Source organism: Semicossyphus pulcher, unplaced genomic scaffold (genome assembly GCF_022749685.1).
Source record: "Semicossyphus pulcher isolate SPU_LCO1_2020_fin unplaced genomic scaffold, fSemPul1.0.p SCAF_4, whole genome shotgun sequence".
NCBI lineage: Eukaryota > Metazoa > Chordata > Actinopteri > Labriformes > Labridae > Semicossyphus > Semicossyphus pulcher.
In genome coordinates this window covers 18,463,743-18,484,654 of record NW_027211715.1, presented here as the reverse complement: position 1 = coordinate 18,484,654, position 20,912 = coordinate 18,463,743, and the positions used below count along the sequence as shown (strand labels likewise).

General features: G+C 42.9%; 1 protein-coding gene across 2 annotated transcripts in view; it reads right to left on the bottom strand.

Annotated features, from left to right (window-relative positions):
* Positions 1-20,912, bottom strand: part of xpr1a (xenotropic and polytropic retrovirus receptor 1a) — a 65,958-nt gene that overhangs the window by 41,584 nt on the left and 3,462 nt on the right. For both annotated transcript variants that reach the window (XM_069680504.1, XM_069680503.1), the window contains exon 2: positions 18,009-18,060. In XM_069680504.1, coding sequence (XP_069536605.1) covers positions 18,009-18,060 — 52 coding nt within the window. The remainder of the gene's footprint in view (positions 1-18,008; positions 18,061-20,912) is intronic.

Sequence of the window (20,912 nt, the reverse complement as noted above, 5' to 3'; positions counted from 1 at the left end):
AGAAGAAAAAGGAGAGAGGGCTTGTAGTTATCGCTATGCACTGCTTATTTATATAAAGGGTCTATGGAACAGAATACTGTTGATTGAATGTGTGTGGGTGTTGGCGGGACTTTATTTGAAAACCCTGAGAGCACCACCACTGAAAAGTTATGCAACCCAATCTGCAAAAATAAATCTCTGGTGCTGCCGCTGACCATTGCAGCTGAATCATAAATCATTAACAAGCAGCTCTTAACTTGGGCAGCAAAAATAGTAGCCACAGTATTTCTGTGTTTTTACAGCTTCTGATTTGATTTGGATGATCCAAACTTAAAGCTCACTATGATTCATTTTGGATATAGAATCAAATTAAGGGGCAACTCTTACGTTTAGTGAAATGCAGTGTTGCTTCAGAGCAACAGGCTGACATTGCAAAGCGGTTATGAAATAAAAAGGCGTAATTTTACTTCTCCAGAGCGTCAAATATCATCGTCTGTCTCTCTGCTCCTCAGACAGTGTGGTGGGTGCGCTGTGTTATGAGAGTAATAAAACAGCTGCATACTTCTCACCCTGTATGACAGGGTCACATTGCTATCATTGCTGTATGGCCTGGCACAGATTAATACCAAACAACGTTGTTGTATTATTTAGTTTGACAGTCAGTAACAACAGAAAAAGAACAATAATAAACACATGTAGGAACAATTTAAATTCTGTATGGGGAAGATTTTTTTTTTTGACACTCCTTTCACTCTCCTGTGTCGGCTAAAGAGCATCAGAGAGTCACTGATTTTAATGTGAAGCTTCTTTATTCAGTGTAGCATTAAGGTTACAATCTCCTTATGCCACTTTCAAACTACTGTTGGTGGTAGCAGCCATTGTACATTCATGGTGGCAGCACAGTACTGAACTGAAAAATGTTGGTATCTGGTAACTTTATGGGAGGTATTTTTAATAGTAGTATCACAATGGGAACAACTCTATCTGTGTAAAAGTCCAGCACAGGTCTCCACATTATCTTAAGCTGAATTCCATTATGATTGGGCAGAAGTAAACAGCATAATAAACTCTGTCTGAACTGTGCATCTAGGACACACAGTGAGGTGAGTCACTGTGTGTGCGCTCTTCTGTGTGTGGCCGTGCACACGTGGGCCTCTAAGGTTTATAGATAGACGCCGCTGGGCTCATAAAAACAAGATAAGTGTTGTGTCAATAGTCCAAGCTGGGGCCATTAATCTCAGTAGAATAAGAGCCTCCGCTACTGTAACCGTGGAGGAAGACACAGAGAGGCCCCGCTGTAAAGGCGGAGGAAATTCAGCATCCATTAACCTACTGGGCGGCCATGCCATTAACAGAGGGGGTCAGGGAGGTAACATTATAGCCCGGCACACCATGGATGGTGCCATAGCTTGAAATACATCATCGCCCATGAGATTCAGCATGTCGCCTGAGAAACGTCATCATGTATCATAGAAGGCTTGTGCAATATTTGCTGTTTTGCATGCTATTTTTATACCGCTACTCCTCTTATTCAGAGACAACACCTGCCGTGTACATACTGTACGAATAACACATGCACAAAAACAAGCTTCATCAGTGCGCGTACAATATTAAACACTCATACTCTCCCACAGCTATTTCATATTGCAGGTAAATACAACAACAAGATATTATTCATGCTAGTTTAGGGGCGTGTGTCTTAGTCAGCTTGTGTCGAGCAAACCAAGGTGTGTGTGTGTGCATTTGTGTGAAGGTGTCCCTCTAGGCTGCCGTGGTATTCTAACAACAGCAGCTGCAGCCTCTCGATAAGAGTCGCACTAAACAGCTTCACTTTGAGGACAAAATGAACTGAAATGTAAGAGGGAGGAAGAAAAACAGAGACACACACACACATTTCACTACCAGGGCAGATATCCAGAAGCTAGCAGATTAGCTGACATGAAACAAGGCATTTTTCTGCAGAGAGGGAAAACAAATAACTCTGCAGGCAGGCAGAGCCGACGTTATAGCCAGGAACATCCTGAATGCATCGTTCAGCACATTGTAGCGTGTATGTCTTTTAAGTTGGTCTTGTCAAAGCAATACACCTACACTCCACGTGCATTCCCATCAAAAAACGCACACACTAATACTTGCATGCATTTTGCAGCTCAACTTTCGCACTGAACTCCTGTTTCCATCCTCTCATTACAATCCTGTAACTCTAACTTCTGAATGAGCCATCACACTGTCCGCTCTACCTTTGTCATCCAGGCAGGGAGGAAGGAATCCAATACATGATGTTATTAAATTAGGAGCAATTTCCTGACTCAATCAGATTAGGAGCACATTGACCTTGTGGTGCTTAGGAGTCATATCATTAACATGATTTACATGGGCAGGAAGTGCCCGGGTTTACAGTTAGAAACCAAAGAATGCATAATGTCAGTCAGGGTTCTCACAAGTATGGACATACTTGTGTACTGTACCAAGTGTTTGAGAAGCATACTGAGCTCATGGCTTGTTTGTGATCCTGCTGAGTAGAGTATGTGCGTGACCTACAAACTGGAGAGCGTCTAATTGAGTGGCATTTGTGTTGTGTGTGTGTGTGTCACTCAGCAGCATGGGGTAGATGCCAGCTGAGTTTAAAGAGCAGCATGTAGAGGAGAGGCAGCCACTGTCTGTCAAACAGCAGCCAGCGCTGGAGCTCTGAATTCCCATTCATCCCCTTCATGTGGCCGCAGTATAAATAGACCACCAAATCAGATCCGGAGATTTGTGCGGTTTCAGAGTGGTGTTGAAAGTGTGTGTGTGTGTGTGTGTGTGTGTGTGTGTGTGTGTGTGTGTGTGTGTCTTTCAGAGGAAGAACCATACTGACTGAGGCTCCTAAAGCCCTGCAGCAAACAGTATCTGGCTGTTTCTCTCTTTTTGTCAGAGCAGATAAATTGACTGTTCCGAGATCCGACCTGCTACTTGTTAACTTGGGTTGTACACACAAACATCAACACATGTACACACACAATACACACCTCTGATGTCACTACGGCTTTATACTAAGAAAGAAACATGTGACAAAAAAAGGTCAGATTAGCCATTGAATTCTCTCAGAGGATATCTTAGCATTTATGCATTGTCAATGTTTGAATTAATTTAACAAATTACAACCTTCTTATGGCTTGGCATTAATGTACATCACTCCAAGAGTGCATTAAAAACATGTCAAACAACAACTTTACAATCTTATGAAGGGGCAAGGAGCAGTGGTTAGCGCTGTTGCCTCACAGCTAGAAGGTCACTGGTTCAAACCCCGGTTTGGGCAAGGTGAGCCTTTCTGTGTGGAGTTTGCATGTTCTCCTCGTGCATGTGTGGGTTCCCTCCGGGGTCTCTGGCTTCCTTCCACAGTCCAAAGACATGCTTGTAAGGTTAAATGGTGACTCTAAATTGCCCATAGGTGTGGGTGTGAGTGCGAAAGGTTGTCTGTTTCTATGTGTCGGCCCTGTGATTGACTGGCGACCAGTCCAGGGTGTACCCCGCCCTTCGCCCAATGACAGCTGGGATTGGCTCTAGCCCCTAGCGACCCTGAACAGGATGAGCGGTATAGATAATGGATGGATAGATGGATGGAGGGGCAAGTCACCAAAAGTGACGTCATAAATGGTAAATGGACTGCACTTAAATGACACCTTTCTAGTCTTGCAACCACTCAAAGCGCTTTTACACTACATGTCACATTCACCCATTCACACATTGATGGCAGAGGCTGCTAAGGTAAAAGTGCTAAAACACAGCTCAATCGTGTGATATTGAATATTTCTATAGAGACATACAATAAAAAGTATGAAACAAAATAAAGGTTTTGCCATATTAATGTGTCTGTGAAGGTTCTCAGTCATCCAGGTCCTGGTAACTCTAAGCTTAAGTTCTAAACTGACTGGTGGACAGAGCGAGAAATATAAGCCTCTGTAGGTCATTAGTACGCTAATAGATGTGTAATCAAGGGAGAGTCGTTAGCCTGAGCTGTTGACCTAATGACAACGAGCGTTGTTAGTACCCTCTGGTGTTGATGGGTCATTAAGCTCACATGATCCTGAGCGTGAGTGTGATCTCAGCTGTTTGGGCAGAGAACTCAACACTGCATTGTGATAGGTAGAGTCTTAGGCCACCACCTCTGTTAAGGGATGGTTTTTCCAGCTTAATATAGATGGCTTCCTTGACACCTCTTTGGAACCAGCAAGGTTCACAATCATTTTTTGAATAATCGGTTTGTTGTTTGGTCCATAATATGTATGTAAATGAGTTCATAGATTACAGTTTTTACGAAGCCCAGAAAACAATAATGTCATACAGAGGACAAAAGAAACCAGAAATATTCACATCTTTTTTTCATAAAAATGACTTTATTTAATCGGTGATCAAAAAGGTGGCAACTTATTAAATAGTTGACAAGTAATTGACTTGTTGATGTAACTCCAATATAGACAACATGTAACAAGATAAATATTGTGGTATTCTGAGCGACAGCAACAAACACTTAATATAAATGTACCTTGCCTGTTTGGTATAAAGCAACATGCTGATATAAATAGTATACACTGTAAAATACCATTATCTTTGTATATCTGTAAACTTTACCACAATGAAAAGAACCATCCATCAAACACTGTATAAAGTATATGTTGTTCTTATAATATACACATGTCCTCAGGTAGTTGAGTTAGCTCATGTCCATCAGCTTGTTTGTTTGTGTCTTCAGGAGGTGTCGGCCGGCTTTCAGGACACAGTATTAAAATTCACCCGAACACCCCGGCCCTTTGTTCTACGTGTTCTACAGCTGTTGTGTTTGGATCCTGAATGTCACAGGAACAAAACACAGCTCGAGTGATTCTGGTCTCTTTCTTTGGTGCCATGGTAACTGTGATGGAGAAGGTTTGGCTCGGCTCTGTGAGTCCACAGAGATGCAGAAAAATAAGGTTGCAATCATACAGTGAAACAGACTTAAAGACATGGTGCCACTCCACCAACCCAAGTGATTTCATGCTTCAAAAATATTACCAAGAATCCTAATACAACATTCAACAAAATTACCATAATTTTACAGCCCAGCTTCCTGGCTACATTAACAATAAATGCTTCTGAGATTAACAATGCAGCAATTTAAGTCATTACACATATGATTCATTGTAATAAAAACCCTAACAAGAAATGTACAATAATCCTCTTACAAACGGCTGCTGCCCATGCCGAGGGAACAATAAGCTGTTCTGGGCTCAATCGAGCTGCATACTAATAGGATGATTATGAGGCCTAATTATCAGATGGCACTTGTCGAGAAGAAGCCGTGCAGTTCGCCCCGAGGACGAAATGCAAAGCAGAGACAAACTGTTGTTTCTGCTGAAAAGCCATCGAGGAGCGTCTCTATTTTATAGTACTGCTGGTTACAAGTCAAGAGGACACTTCTATAGAAGACTGCCATGAAGAGGAGTCAGAGAAAATACTATCACACACAAATATGCAGAAAAAATGTAATGCAGATACTGCTAAATGAGCTCTACTATATTTAGGCCTGTTTGTGTTTTAATGACATTATATGCGTTTAAAAGCTGTTTTTACACCTGCCATGGTAATGCAGTTGGGAATTAGCCAAAATTGCTAAATAGGCTCATTAAAAATAACGTCTATTAATGTGCACTGTCACTGTAACTTTAAATGGTATAAATGAATAAATAAATAACACTACATAAAGTCAACCCAGCTCTCTCTCACTCTCTCACGCGAGAACATGCCCACCCCGCTGAGCTAACACCAACAGCATCACTGTTACCTTTGCACTAGAATGCTAACCGCTGGTTAGCTTGTCCTACCCGGTTTGAGGCACCTACCTATCCCACAGAAAGAAGGCCAACTCTGCATCGCTCTTTCGCCATGTTTGCTGTTCGCATGTTTGTTTGTACACAAAAGGCCTATTTCTCTCAAATATTGTTCACAGATTTGTCTAAATCTGTGTTAGTGAGCACTTCTACTTTGCCGAGATAATCCATCCACCTCACAGCTGTGGCATATCCAGATGCTGATCCTCATCGGGGTCTCGACCTGACTGCAGTTCGTCGGCGTAACCGACTTGAGCGGGCAAATGCTCACATTGAGCATGTTTGGGATGCTCTGGATCGGCGTGTACGACAGCGTGTTCCAGTTCCTGCCAATATCCAGCAGCTTGGCACAGCCATTGAAGAGGAGTGGACCAACATTCCACAGGCCACAATCAACAACCTGATCAACTCTATGCGAAGAGATGTGTTGCACTGCGTGAGGCAAATGGTGGTCACACCAGATACTGACTGGTTTTCTGACCCCCCCAATACAGTAAAACTGCACATTTTAGAGTGGCCTTTTATTGTGGCCAGCCTCAGGCACACCTGTGCAATAATCATGCTGTCTAATCAGCATCTTGATATGCCACACCTGTGAGGTGGATGGATTATCTCGGCAAAGGAGAAGTGCTCACTAACACAGATTTAGACAAATTTGTGAACAATATTTGAGAGAAATAGGCCTTTTGTGTACATAGAAAAAGTCTTAGATCTTTGAGTTCAGCTCATGAAAAATGGGAGCAAAAACAAAAGTGTTGCATTTATATTTTTGCTCAGTGTATATTATATTTGTAAAAGTCTACCTTTAAGACATGAATGAGTAAAATTGAGAGTTTTGTGTGCATGTGTGTGTATTTTTTAAGAAACAGATGATCTTGGACACGTGAGAGAGAGCAGAGTTTTCTTTCCGTTCCTAATCCTCACAATTGTTTCTAATACAACATGCATTATGAAATACATTAGTTGGGATTTATTTAACCATCTCCTTGTTTTTAGAACTCTTGTGGCTGCCAGTGAGCGGTTCATGAGCATCAGGAGGGAGATTGGCCATATTTCCAATCTCACACACTGTTAATAATTCAGCATTTAATATAAAAACAGACAGGCTGTCCGGGAGGGAAAAATAGCCGTAAATTATTGATATCCGTCTCTCCTCTCTCGTCTTTGGATCAGAAGACGGTGAAATAGAGTAAATAAGAAGATAAATTACATCTGGACTAATATTCTTTTGCCCCCTACAGAACAGTCCTCTGACCTCAAATGTATTAAACTTAAATTACGACTATTATCACTGCCAGCTTTGGAAAGTGATTAAATGTGCTTTGAATCCAAATTTATTGAATAAGCAGCATATAATAGAGCTTCAGCCAGCTTCTCTCTTTTCTGCCATCAGATCTTTTTCATTTCTCACACATTTTCTGTTAGTGATAGTAACGCCTGGAAAAAGAGGCTCCCTGAGGCTTCAGCTGCCTTTCCTCCAATTACCACCAATGTCACCTCTCTGTTTTTTCTTTCATGGCTGCTCTCTCATTGTTTCTGTCGTTCTCAGCTCTGAGTGCCCCTCTGTCTGCCTCTTCACTTCTTTGTCTTTCTCTGCTTGTGTCTCCTTTTATTCGCCTGTGGGCAAGGCGGTATAGGATGAAATATATATATATAGAGAGAGCGCACAGCAAACGCAAATATATGCCACCTCTGTAACCCACCCTCCATGTACGCTGGCACTGACCCACATGGGGCCAGACTCAATTTAAAGTCAAACTCTCTGCCGCTATAGATATGTTTCCATCAGATATCAGCTCTGGGACAGATCCCTCTGCTGCCTGTGCTGATGCCTGTGATTGTGTTGACAATCAGCTGAAAGTCAATACAGCAATATAAAGCTGAGGAGACGGCCTCATGTGAGCTTCATGTGATTGGTACATTCTTCCATGTTTCAAGGCCTCTGAGCCAATCTGAGCCAGGATCTGACCATTTCTCCGGAGACGATGCAGCACTCAGTGAAGGACGCTGTGTCTTCTGCAATAACCTACAAAATAAAACCAACACCTACAGTGCAAACCCACCCATATATAACCAGCATGTATCACTCCATCGTATAAATGCACATCAAAAGATACACACATACACACACATATCTTTAAAAATATATCATTTGAATTACATAAAATGACAGAATTTTTATATCCGCACAACATTTATAGAGAAACTGAGTGTGTGCAGCAGTGTGGACACTGTGTAATGATTTCATTGGTTGTACTCTAATTATGCTGCCAAAAACCCCAGAAATAAATCGGCATATGGCCCCGCTGTCATCACCTATAGCTCACAATCACACCCACACCCCCCTGTAGCCCACAACTCCTTATGTGCCTGTGTGCGCCTGTTTGTGAGAGTCTCTGCATGCATCTGCGTGTGTTTGTGTGTGCGTCTGCAGTCACTCATATGCAAGTGAAGCAGAGAGCGGCACTCTGAGAAGATAAAAACGTCAAAACGCGCACAGCAGAGACGAGGTCGCATGTCTCTATTCTCTCCTCCATGCATCCATCTTCCCTTCCTGCTTTGCATTGTTTGTTCCTCTATTACTCACACTGCTGATCCTCAATCTACGAGTACAGGACAGACTGCAGATTTCAATTCACTACTATTTTTTTTGTTCAGCAATTCAGTCGATAAAGAAATCTATATGAATGAATCCATCAAACCAGCCTGGTGTGAATCCCTGCTAGATGAATGCAGTCAGCTCCGACTGATCGGCTGCACAGCGCAGCCTGGTTGATCTGCTGGCACTCATCCAAAGCTGTTGATTTGGTGTCTCATCGCCGATTAATAACAATAACTTGCCTCATAACAGAGGTTAGATTATGAATTGCAGGCCACGCTAATGCTAAACAAATACACCCAACCCCTGAGGCCTGGACAGCTGATTTCTAATCAACGCAGACACATCTCATTACATTCACATGCCGCCCATGCTTTGGATTGTTGAGCTCAGCTATGTATAAGATCTCCAGTTGTGTTCGCCGGGCAAATAGCCAGATCATATCATCTAAGCTTTCTGTTTTTTTAACCTTAACAAGATCATATTCTCTTTGGAGTCAAGGTTCGGAGTGTGAGAAAACTATTTCATGACCGTCTTAAGAATTAGCGTTAGGCTTCTGTCCGTCTTTGAAGATGTAGAGATCACAGCCAGTTCCTGTCGTCCTTGTTTATTTGGCAGCGTGTTCATAAGTTATGGAGATCAGGGGATCATTGCCAAGGCCGGAGCAGATGTGCGCACATACTTAAAGAGTCACACATACATGAGGAGAGAGGGACAGTAATGATAAGGTGTTGACTACAGGATTCATAACCCACAGAAGCCCTCATAACTACATTTACTATACCGGGAGTGATGTTAACCTTTGACCTTTGCTGCCTGTGTGGAATTAGATGTGTTGGTTAGTGTCATTGCATCTCCCATAGCATGTGTGGGAAAGCATAAACATATGTCACTCTTGCACTTTGAAGTCTTTCGGATTGATTCAGGAAATACAGCAAGTTTCTGGTTCCTGTGTGTTTTGCGGCTAATTAAATGACAGTAGACAGCTTTACTAGAGAGAGTAGTTGATGTTGGTTGTGACAATCAGAGACTGCTTGTTCCAGCAACGAGGATGCTAATTGCTAATGTGGTGGAGGACAACCTGATGCCAAACATGGAGGGTAATAAGGACGATGAGGAGGACGAGGAAGAGGCCTGTCAGAGCGAGCTGCATTTAAAGTGTAAGTTAGCGACGTTAGCTGAAAGTAGCCTCTGTCATGTGCTGTGTGCCTCAGGCTACAGCTGGCAGGAAGCTGCTAGCTAGCTGGAGTTGTATCATGATGTAAGATAAATCTGCTACAGTCATTTTTGCTCATAGCTGAAGTGTTTTTTTACAACCACAGATGCTTTTTGTGGTGGCTTTGATTTTGATTGTGACTGTTACTGTGCTTGCTTGGTACCTGAAGCTGGATAATTAAATCAGGTTTTTCTGTAATATAAATTGTAAATCCTTAGCACCTGCTATAAACCCCCCATAACTCCCCCGATTACAATTCCCTGTCACTGCTGCTGGCTGAGAGGGCTGCAGGATGACCTCGACTCCTCTAAGCACTACTAACCTCTCCTTCAACCTTCCCCCTGATTCATCCCCTACCAGAAAAACACAAACACATCATCACTATATGTCCTAGACTTGCACCCTAGCCCCTATATATCCTCTAGCCTTTCCTCACCCTCTCAGCGCTACTCTCAAATCCCTTAACCACATTTTACCAACACTTCACCGGTGGAAATCTCCTCCTTCCAGACTCTGTAAAATTCCCAAAATCTAAAAATACCATCCCTAACCTGAACTCCTCACCCTTCCCAAACGCCACAACAGCTCATATCAAGATCCCTCTCTCCTCCTCACCTCCTCCTCTCTCCTCTCTCTTCATTCAAGCGAGATCTAATTCACCGATGAATAATGGATGGATGGATTGGAGACTTTCATCTATCAAGGTTCTCTTTCTCTTTCCATCCTTTTCTTGCGGGATGGCTGTAGTGCTAATGCAGGGCAACATGCATTGGAGATGAGCCCAGGGACCTCCCACTCAGTCTGTTTGTCTGTCTGCTGCCTGAAGGATCTCTCTCTCTCTCTGTGATTCTGTCTCTCTTCCACGCTGGACCATCCAATTCGATCCATTTATCATTGTTTTCCTTTTTTCTCTCTTAATAATCACATCAAACATAAAAACGCAAAGTGCTGGCCATCTTTCTTCATGCTGGTCTTCATCCAATTACCTATCACCTTTTTACATCCTTCATTACCTCTGTTCGATTAGTGCCTGACCTTGGGATAGCAATCCTAGGTTTGTACTGACCCTGACCCCCCCTGCTTCCCTCCCCTCTAATACCCTCAGAAGCCTCATGAAAGGACCAATCTCACAATCCACCTCCCTCGTTTAATGCTTTGTAGGATCTTTGTAGCTTCAAATCCACCCTGGAAGATAGACCTGTGTGGGGATGTTCAAGCTTAAGGAATTTCCTGTTTCGATGGCAATCAGGAGATTCGTTTTAAGAACACCTTGATGCTGTGAAAGTCTATTGTAACAAAGAGTCTAAGACATCTTCATTCCTTCTGAAAATATTGATGGCATGGAGAAAAGACACAGGCACCAGAAAACATACGACGATAAATTAGGTTTCCACTAATATGTCTGCCTTAGAGCTCTAAAAGTAATACTCAGTTTGGGCCACTAAATTCTCCTTACTCACTTAAAGTCATCGTGGTTCAGTGATGTCGGTTTACTGTCTAGGTGTCTTAAGATTAAGGACAATAACAAAGAACCATCCCCCCACACAAAAACAACAATTAGCGGTTGGGATCGAGCAGGAGCAGCCGCCCGTCAAAGGGCCCATCAATAATGCAGGCTGGTGGGAGACCCCGGCTGCCACACCACTGTCCTGCTTAACCCTCCTGCCTGTCTACCTGTCTGTCTGCTTGTCCATCTGTCTCCCTTCCTTCCACTGCTTCTCTCACCTTCTGAGTGCCTGCCTGACCTCCTGTTATCCTGCCAGCATGTGTCCGTCCTGCTAGCCGCACACAGAGGTGTATATGTTGTACATGCTGGCTGCCTGCGTGTCTGTTGTGTGTGTATCCTTGAGCTGCTGTGCTCGGGGAGACTCGGTGAATACATACATGTATTCATTTATTTATTTACTGATCCAAGATGCATCCTAAGTTATTCATAATTCATAGCGTGTTGTAGTGTGTCGAGTCACTGAACATGTCTTCTTGGCCTGATTGTGGCGTTAATGCATTTTGGAGAATTTGTCATCCAAATACTGGACCAATCAAACGGCTTACTGGGGAGTTCATTAAGTTAGAAGTTAAGTTAAGTTAGAAAGGTGCCAGTTCCTTACCTGTGCACTGTCGAGGTAACCTTAAGCAAGGCACTGAATCCCCCAACTGCACGGGACTCTTGACAGCTCTCCATTAATGCATGTCCATGGAGTCCTGTTTGTGCGTGTGTGTATTTCAGGGCTTTTTGTGTGTCGTATGTTTATACTTACAGAGGGAAAAAATTTAGTAAAGTATGTCTTCTTCTTCAATACCTGTTTTTTAGCTTAGCTCATAACCTAGCAAATTAGCCAGCCAATTGATTAGCCTCGGGGAAAGACTCACTGTATAACTGAAAAGCATTTGCTAACCCCGCTCTGCTCTCCAGCTGCACCCTCTCTCCCAAATATGGTCACTTCTGGCTCCAGAAAACCAAGATGGCAACAGCTTAAATGCCAAAGTGAAGGCTTCAAGACAACAGTATCAAATCAATGGGTAAAGGAGCCATAATAGTGGCCACTTGTTTTAATACAGTCTATGGTTGATACAGTATTTATAATTGTTTATCACTTGTATACTTGATGAGCAATAACAGAAATAAATCATAAAGAAAGGATTCACATGAAGGCAACAAATGGGTCAGGTGGTTTGGACCGAATGGAAGGTAAACAGCATCATTTATCTTTTTCAAAAAGGGATGTAAAAAATAGATGTCGCACTACTTTAGCATGACTGCCGAAAGTGACAGAAATCACAATGCCTTTCCACACAGCGGGCGAGGACAGACTCGGAGGGGAACCAACAACAGTAATAACAGCTGCTGTTCCATCATACACGCCAGCAGAATAATAATCAGCGCTGGATCACCCAGGCTTCAGCTAACCTCTTATCATGTTCGTCAACAGCAGCAGACAAAATGGCCGACGAGCAGGCGTCATGAACAACTGAAAATAGCAGAATGAGTGCTGGCTAAAAGGTGTAGTTGAGGTAATTTGTGGCTGTGATTCATGTTGCTGCTTTTAGATAGCAGATTTGGTACCGTGGCTCACACAGACACAAAAATATTCATTAGGCGGCTGGAAAAAGGTGCAATAGTGACCAGGTTTACTGTTCTGTTCAAAGCCAGGAAGAGCCACATCAGGCATGACCGACACATCCGGATAATTCCATTCATACATCCATCTGCCTCTACGGAGAGGTTTTCTTCACGATCATATTCTTTTGTCTCTATAATAGAACTGTAAAGTCTGACATGCCGTGTGTTTCTCTCTTATTCAACTATCATAGCAGCCCAGCAACCCAAGACAACTCAAACACAAACACAGTCTGGCCCGAGACTTGCTCTGCTACAAACCAGAAACAAACATGCAACTGAGGACATCAGTCATCAATGTCAATCATTAAATTTTAGACCATATTGTTTACAGAGAGCCGACATGTATCCACTATGAGCAAGGACTTGACAACAGTGGCAAGAGAAACTTCCCTATAACACAGTGCACCTTAACATCACTCTGTCAGCAGTTTCAGTCTGCTCAGCTAAGTACATGTAACTAGCAACATATCAAAGTGACTCCACCATTGTTTAAATTCGACAAACAGCCTGCTTCCTCCAACTGAGAGCCTTAGCTGTAAAGTCAAGCCGTTCCCAACATTCACTGACACTGAAAAACGTTTTTATGCTTTTATCACTTCTCCCTCAACTACTGCAACTCCGTCGGGATCAGTCGGGATCAGTCAGTCAGTCTGTCCTCTCACGTGTTCAGTATATGCAAAACGCTCCGCTGGCCCCCTCTCAATTTTAGAATTAATTTTTAAATTGTATTACTTGTTTTTAAGTCGCTTCATGGATTGGCTCCCTCATACCTATCTGATCTCTTAATCCCTTACACCCCACCACGAGCACTCAGATCCTCTGAGCAGTCCCTGCTGGTCGTCCCTCGGGCTAAGCAGACACTGCAGGGTGGCCGCGCCTTTTCACACCGCGCCACACCTCTTTTCCTTGGCCTTCTAGAATTGTTTAAATATGTTTTTTTAAGTAATGATCATGAAGATTTTCATTTAAATAAATGTTTGTTAAGTCACTATCTATCGCTGAATGAGCTAACACAATGGTGATTGAGCCAATGAACCACTTTGTATTTGCTGTATTACTGACTGGGTTGGTCTGCCAGAGAGGGGAGGCAGAGCTATTGTAAAGATTCTCTGCAAGTGTTCGAGTTTGTTTCTTTTTCTTTGGATTTTAACTTTTGAGGTTATATCTGTAGTCATCGATCTTTTCTTTGTTTGTTCGGCCATAGTAGATTACTGTTTACTCAGATCAGAACAGCCGCTTTACACACGTTAGCTCCGCCTACCCTCTCTGGCAGACCAACCACTGCTGGCTGATGGAAAATGCTAACACTAACTGGGCGCCGCTTGTGATTTTTTCCACAAAAGTCGCCACGGACACCCAGTCTGTAATACAGCAAATGCAAAGGCTTTCATCAGTGGGCCATAGGCTCAATCACCATTGTGTTACCTCATTCAGCGATAGATAGAGACTTAACAGACATTTATTTACATGAATCTCTTCGAGATTATAAGGTTAAAGTTCACTCACATCCTTATTTTGTCTTTTAAAGGGGATAGAACCGGACTGCAGAAGCCTCACTGCAACACAGTAAAACCCAAGACTGATGTGGTTGGATAGAAGTATAGGAGGCTACATTGTCTTTTTGGTAATATCATCACAAATAACTTGTGATGGAAATGGTAGAGCAATTCTTCAGCACACAAAGAAGAACTGCAAGCATCCTATTTTCACACTGCTGCTTTTGTACCATTATTGATTTGGCTGCATAAAACATGAAAAGCCCTGAAGGGAAAAAGGCAACTGACTGCCAAGCCGCAAGACAGCAGTTAAAATAGGGTGGACGCTGACTGAAGACAGAGCTTTACTATAGAAAAGAGAAAAGAAAATGATGGCTAAGAAGCCATCCAGTCATTATAGCTTCTTTTTTTTTCTCTGATTCATTCATCTCTGACATGCAGACCATGTGACTAAGAGGAAAATCCATTCTCTGGTCCCCTGAGCTGTAAGTCAATAACGTAGCACCCCACTCCCCCTTCTCGGACACAGTGTGGGTGTGTGTGTGTAAGCCCCACCCTTATTCCCCGTGTGAATCCAACAGTCCCATCACTGCCATCGTCCCCTTACTCCAGCCATGCACAGATACCATCACAGTAATGGAGTCGCCATTTAGAGAGTAACAGAATGGAGGGCACAATGAATGAATGCATGAATGAATGACAGAGCCCCGTGCAAAAGTATCATAGTATAGGCACGTATGGCATGTGCAGCATTACAACAGCCCTGGAGATACTATTACAGTCATATATCCCGGTAAAGCTGTGTTTGTTATCCGGGGCCATTGTTCTCAGATCTCTGCAATAATCAGCAGCCTAATTGAATTAGATTGTGGCATAACTCATTGTAATGTTTGAGACGGGGGGAACCAGATCCAACCAGCTGTTCTCTGTTGTCGTCCACTGGCTCTGCACAGCAGGTGCGTTTTAATTACAACTACACAGGGACCAATGGAGGGACATGGAGGATGAGAACAAAGGATTTTAATGAGAGGTGAAGGGTCGCACGCAGCAGCAGAGCCATCCGAATGTACATGAATCTTTCTACAATAAGCTCTATCGATGTTGGCATTATATGTATAGTGACAGTCTAATAATCTGACACACGCAGAGGCCCCGGCAGAGGCTTTGAAGTGCTGCCGGTTCAGAGTTGTGTCAATCCAGCACACAGCTCTATCAGGTGCAGCGGGGCGTCCTGCGAGAGAGCAGAGTGGTTATAACCGAGTAAACTGTCTCCCTCAGGCAAGGGAAGCATCCTCTGAATACCAAAAAATGCTGCTTTTTGTAATGAATGAGGCAGGAGACAGAGTGAGAGCGAGAGAGAGAGAGGGAGAGAGCGGGGCCATCCCTTGAATGAAATCCTCATAATTAATCTATCGCTGGGGAACAGATTAAATATAATGATCGAGGCTTAAAATTGCCCTTAAAATATAATGTTTCACCATCACTATGATATTGCTTCAGTGTCAAATGATGAAATAAAACATTCATGAGTAATTTATAAAGACTAAAGCATTACATTTGATTATAAAAACCCAATATAGGCACATTTTATTACATTATAGTTTCTGTTTCTTGAGCTGAAACTGTTAATGAATTCCTGATTGACAGAAAACTAATCAGGTACTATTTGAATCATCGATTATTCGAATATGCAAAACAATCCGTTATCCCTTAATCCACCCTCTCAATTGGGAAAATCCGCTGCTTTCTAGCTGCCTTATATGTTGGTGAACTAAGTTATCTTTTGTCTTGCTGTAAGTTGGACAAAACAAGCAATATGAAGCCATCAGTATAGGCGTTGGAAAATTATGATGTTTAATTTAATGTATTTGTGAGAATACAAGGAAGATGAATCAATAATGACGATACTTGATAGTTGTAGACGGACTGATTTTTCATGGACATTCTGCTTGCAAGGATCAATTTGCATACACACAAAAACCAGCGCAAAAAAGTGTTTGTGTGATTGGGTGCAAGAGAAGCAAACTGTAGAGCGCTCTGTCCATTACAGTAAAGAAAGAAAGCTCTATAGGTGCAGTCCGTTTCTCCAATATCATTCTGGCCCAGTTTAAATGTAATCAGATTTGACAGATTGGGTTTTACGGCTGTGACGAGAAAGTGCTGCAGTAAGCTGAAATTTTATAACACCTGCTAATCTGGTTTCTCTTATGAAAAGTCAACAGAACCTCAGCCACAGAGAGAGGAGTGCACAGGGCTCAGTAACTCTGTTTGTCTGCTGCTGTTTTTATTACAGCCTCTCTGTCTTTCCCTTAAAAACACAGAGGGGATAAAACATCTGTCTGATGCGTTCAAAGATTCATCTCTCCTTAAAACAAATGCCCCTGTTTATCCTCTTTGCTGTGCACTTGGCTGCTTCCGTGTTTTAGAAACATCCTTTATAGTGTTAGAAGCACACAATTCAACTTGATTCAGAGGGGACTGTTGAAACGTCACAACCGCACTCGATGACTGACACAGTATGATTTTATACTGATCGATTGATCCTGTCTCTATGAGTGAGACACCCTCACCTATCTTGGGACAGGCTGACAGAGGCAGAGCAGTGACCCATGGATTCAGCTCAGACTTGAGACAGGAAGTCATTTATCATCCCTGTTGAGCTGTGAGCACAGCTAACAGCCTCTGGAGACAGCCCGTAGAGGAGAGACACAGCTCGTACGTTATCACTGAACAAGACCTCTGCGCTATAGAAACACCTAAGTATGCACACTTAGCTTTCATTAAAAATTACCTTTCATGAAATGATAAATGTCGAGGGTCTATTTTCAAATCAACTGCAATTCAAAAATAAGGTCTACAAATGTCTGGAAATGATCTTTGTGCCTCGAGCTGACTCACACTAAATCCCACTCACCCACAGACAGATCTCAGGTCATCAACACACACAGTGACTCTGCCTTACGTCTTGCTCATTTATAGAATCGCATCATACTCCCATTTACATCAAGACCACTTAGCTGACTGAGCTCTGGCAGTGGTGCACCCACATATGAGCAAACAAGTTCATCTTATCACAAACACACACATTAAACCAAGTAAGAGGTCATCTTTGAGCAGCCATATTTCAAATCTCTCCAGGAACACTTCCACAGCCGCTTAAACACTTTATAAAGCAAGTCTCTGGTCTGCAGCTAAAGAGAGTTGTTTACCACCACAATCGGGTATCTAAAATAAAAACGAATGGTTCACATTCTTTCCCTCAGCATGCATCACTTGCTGTCTAATGCCAGAGCTTAATTATAGCTGGTGGCCTTCCTTATCTCTGCTGTTGAGCAGGAACTCTTGGCACTGCTGGTCATTGAACTCCAGCTCTGGTCTGCCACGTGGACGACTGCTACACGGGTGCAAAGCAATTATTCAACCTCAGACAACATAAAAACTTTTTCCGACACCAAACTCTACTTCAAGGCGTGTTTTGCCGCCTTTGTGCCATCCATTATTAAACGCTGATACAAAATCCTAAAGTAATAACAAGGTAGGAGGTGATGATTTGGTAATTGTCCCTGGTCTGCCTGAGTCACACACAGAGTGAGTGGCAGCATGAGAGCAATGATTTCCACCTATTTATAGCAGATGAAGGCCTGTTATTCTGGGGATGCCCAAACAGGCCCCGAGCAGGGAGCACAGAGTACAGAAGAGTGTGTCTGTGTGTTTGTCTGGGTTTGATAATCCAAACAGACAGTCTCCTTACCTTCTATGGATGGGGCTTGGTCCTGGGCTGCATACAGCATATCCTTGAACGCCTGAGGAGAAAATGAGACCCAAAAAAAAACACATCACCGTCTGCAGAAATTACATTTAGAGCACAAACATTAGTGAAAGCAACAAGTGTTTACAGGACACCATGAGGCATTACACAACTGTCAGCTCCATCTGCTTTTATAGTAGCAGTTAAACCATCTGAAGCCATTTGAGAGCCATTAACGAAATTCTTGTTCTCCATATGGGAGGATTACGGCAACCGCCACACAGCTGTTAACATAATGAATGCCGCACAAACCCTGACATTTTAATGATCTCATTTACGCCAACTTATACTAGTTAGACATAGTATGTAGTATATAGTATTATTACAGACCGGGTGTCTGTAGTGACATTCGCAGAAAAAAATCACAAGCGGCGCCCAGTTAGTGACGTGTTTTCCATCACCCAGCAGTGGTTGGTCTGCCAGAGAGGGTAGTGGGGTTAAGCGGAAGCTTTTCCAGTCTCTGCAAGAGTTGTAAGTAAACAGTAATCTACTATGGCTGAACAAACAAAGAAAAGATGGATGACTACAGATACAACTTCAAAAATAAGTGAAAATCCAAAGAAAAAGAAACTAATTCGACGCTAAGATGAAGGCAAACAGTCTGAAAAGGAAAGCGACTGTCAGCGAGGAAAGTCAAGAGTTACAACCGTTACAACCGGAGCCACATGTAACACTGTCTGGATATCTGGGAATTGTGCTCCCGCAATTACCATTTATCGTCATAGGTGCCGCCAAAGAGAATGAAACCGATATCTGTGAGATTACAACCAATATAAATGACCAAATATAAAGCTGCAAAAAACTAATCAAAGAATCAAGATGGCAAATAAGGAAGAAGGATTTGTGTCTAACGTCAAATAGGCTATTATATTCTATCAAACATGTCTAATTAAAACAGCAGTTTGGGGGGAGAAAAAGAGCGATAGAGAAGACGGAGATGGAGAAAGGCAGAATGACGGACACAAAGCACAGAGTGAGATAGCTGCAGTGGTTAAATGAGGTTGTTTCTCTGCAATAAGATTGATCTTGAAGATAACGGAAACTGACAGATAATTGCACGCCGGCTCATCTGACATATCGGTGGTAACCAGAGAAAACACAGGAACTGATGCCTCTTATAAAGACTTCTTATAAACTTAACTGCCCCTGCAAAAAAGACAAAACCTATGTAAGTTTTATTCAGCACTAAATTAGCAAGTTATGTTTAAATAACAGTCAATTAGGAGCTAAATCGGCACCATTTGCTATACTTCACTGTTCAGGATTAAACTCATATTTTCAGTAAATAAAACCTCGTCCAAATCTGACAACCTGCATGTTTTCCTGACTTATCCACAGATCGTATCAAACTGCTCTCTCTGTCCAGGTTTCTCTCTAACCTTCTGCTTTTGTAACACGGCAGTGAGAGGGCAGTGTGAGTAATCCTGTGCGTGGGTGGGAACCACTCAGGATCTGCTGTACATCAGAGCAGCATGGACTGTTGATACTTGAGTCCCTCTGTCAGGGACTGTGTTGTGTCAAGCACAACGAGTACAAGCAAACATTATACCTGTGTGTAGCATTGTCTCTATATGTCTGATATAAATCACACCACATCATGGGAGCAGATGACCTCTAGTGAACAAAAAGACCCCCTAATAGGTGGGAAATAGACATTCAGATTCAGACAGGGAGTCATCGCCATGGTGATGGCAGTGATGGGAAAGGGGGCGGGGTGGCTCTTTGGGAATTGGGATAAACCTGCAGGCTTGCCAGTAATCAGCAATGAAACCTGTAGACAATAACTAAGCCAAGGCCTAATGGGGCCATCAGTGTGAATGACCGTGCATTAGTGTGATGATGATACATGCTCATGTGTAACACAAGTAGCAGACTTAAGTCACTGTGTCCGACTCACACTGCAGAGTGGACGCTCTCAGTGGATCCTTAAATAGCTGTGACATGTCGAGTGGACACAAACCAAAACATTTGAGTTCTAGATGGTCAGACCCGTCCTCTAGGATGCTTGAGATAGTTCTCCCTGTGCTTGAGGAGATCACACAGTGTGCATTAGTAGTCTGAAGAGATCTCTGGATCAAATAAAAATCCAATGATGGATCACTTGAATCCCTTGCTCTGTGTCTGAGTGGATCCCTGCTTGTAGTAAGAGGAGTAGAGAGGATGCAGGGAGGGGAGAAGGGGAGGAGAGGGCAGGTCTGGTCGGGGACCAGATGTCCTCCCAGTGGGGGAGGAACGATGAGGTGAGGATGGAAGGAAGGAGGGAGGTATAGGAAAGGGGGCTTCTCAGCAGTTGCCTGTTGTATACATAATGCTGATATCGTTCAACATGCTAATAAATCACAACTTCAACGCACAAATTAAAGATGATGTGAGCTTTATTATATATTTAATGTACCGTTTCCATTATGTCTGCCACAATACAAAGCTCACAGTGCTGCTTCAGACATTTAAACTACATCACTCACTTTAATTAGAGAGAGACAAGGCTTCCCCTTTGAACGAGCAACAATCACTCACTGAAATCACACAGGCACCTGCTTTTCCTCCTATTATATCACTCTGCTAGTTTGAATTGTAAATGTGAGTCTCCACATGCGCTCTCCTCCTCCTCCTCCTCCTCTAAGAGTACACGAGTGATTAGACTGCAGAGGTAAATGCATAAGTGGCCTTGTTCTCTCGCCCACACACCTACACCTGCGCCTCCATCTCTCACTCTTGCTGTATACGTATAATGTTCGAAACACATCATGTATTCAGTGTACTTCTGAATTCAACAGTTGCCACGCCTAATTATCTGCACAAATCTTACATCATGTTATACAAGAAGGCCTGCTCTGCATGAAAAAC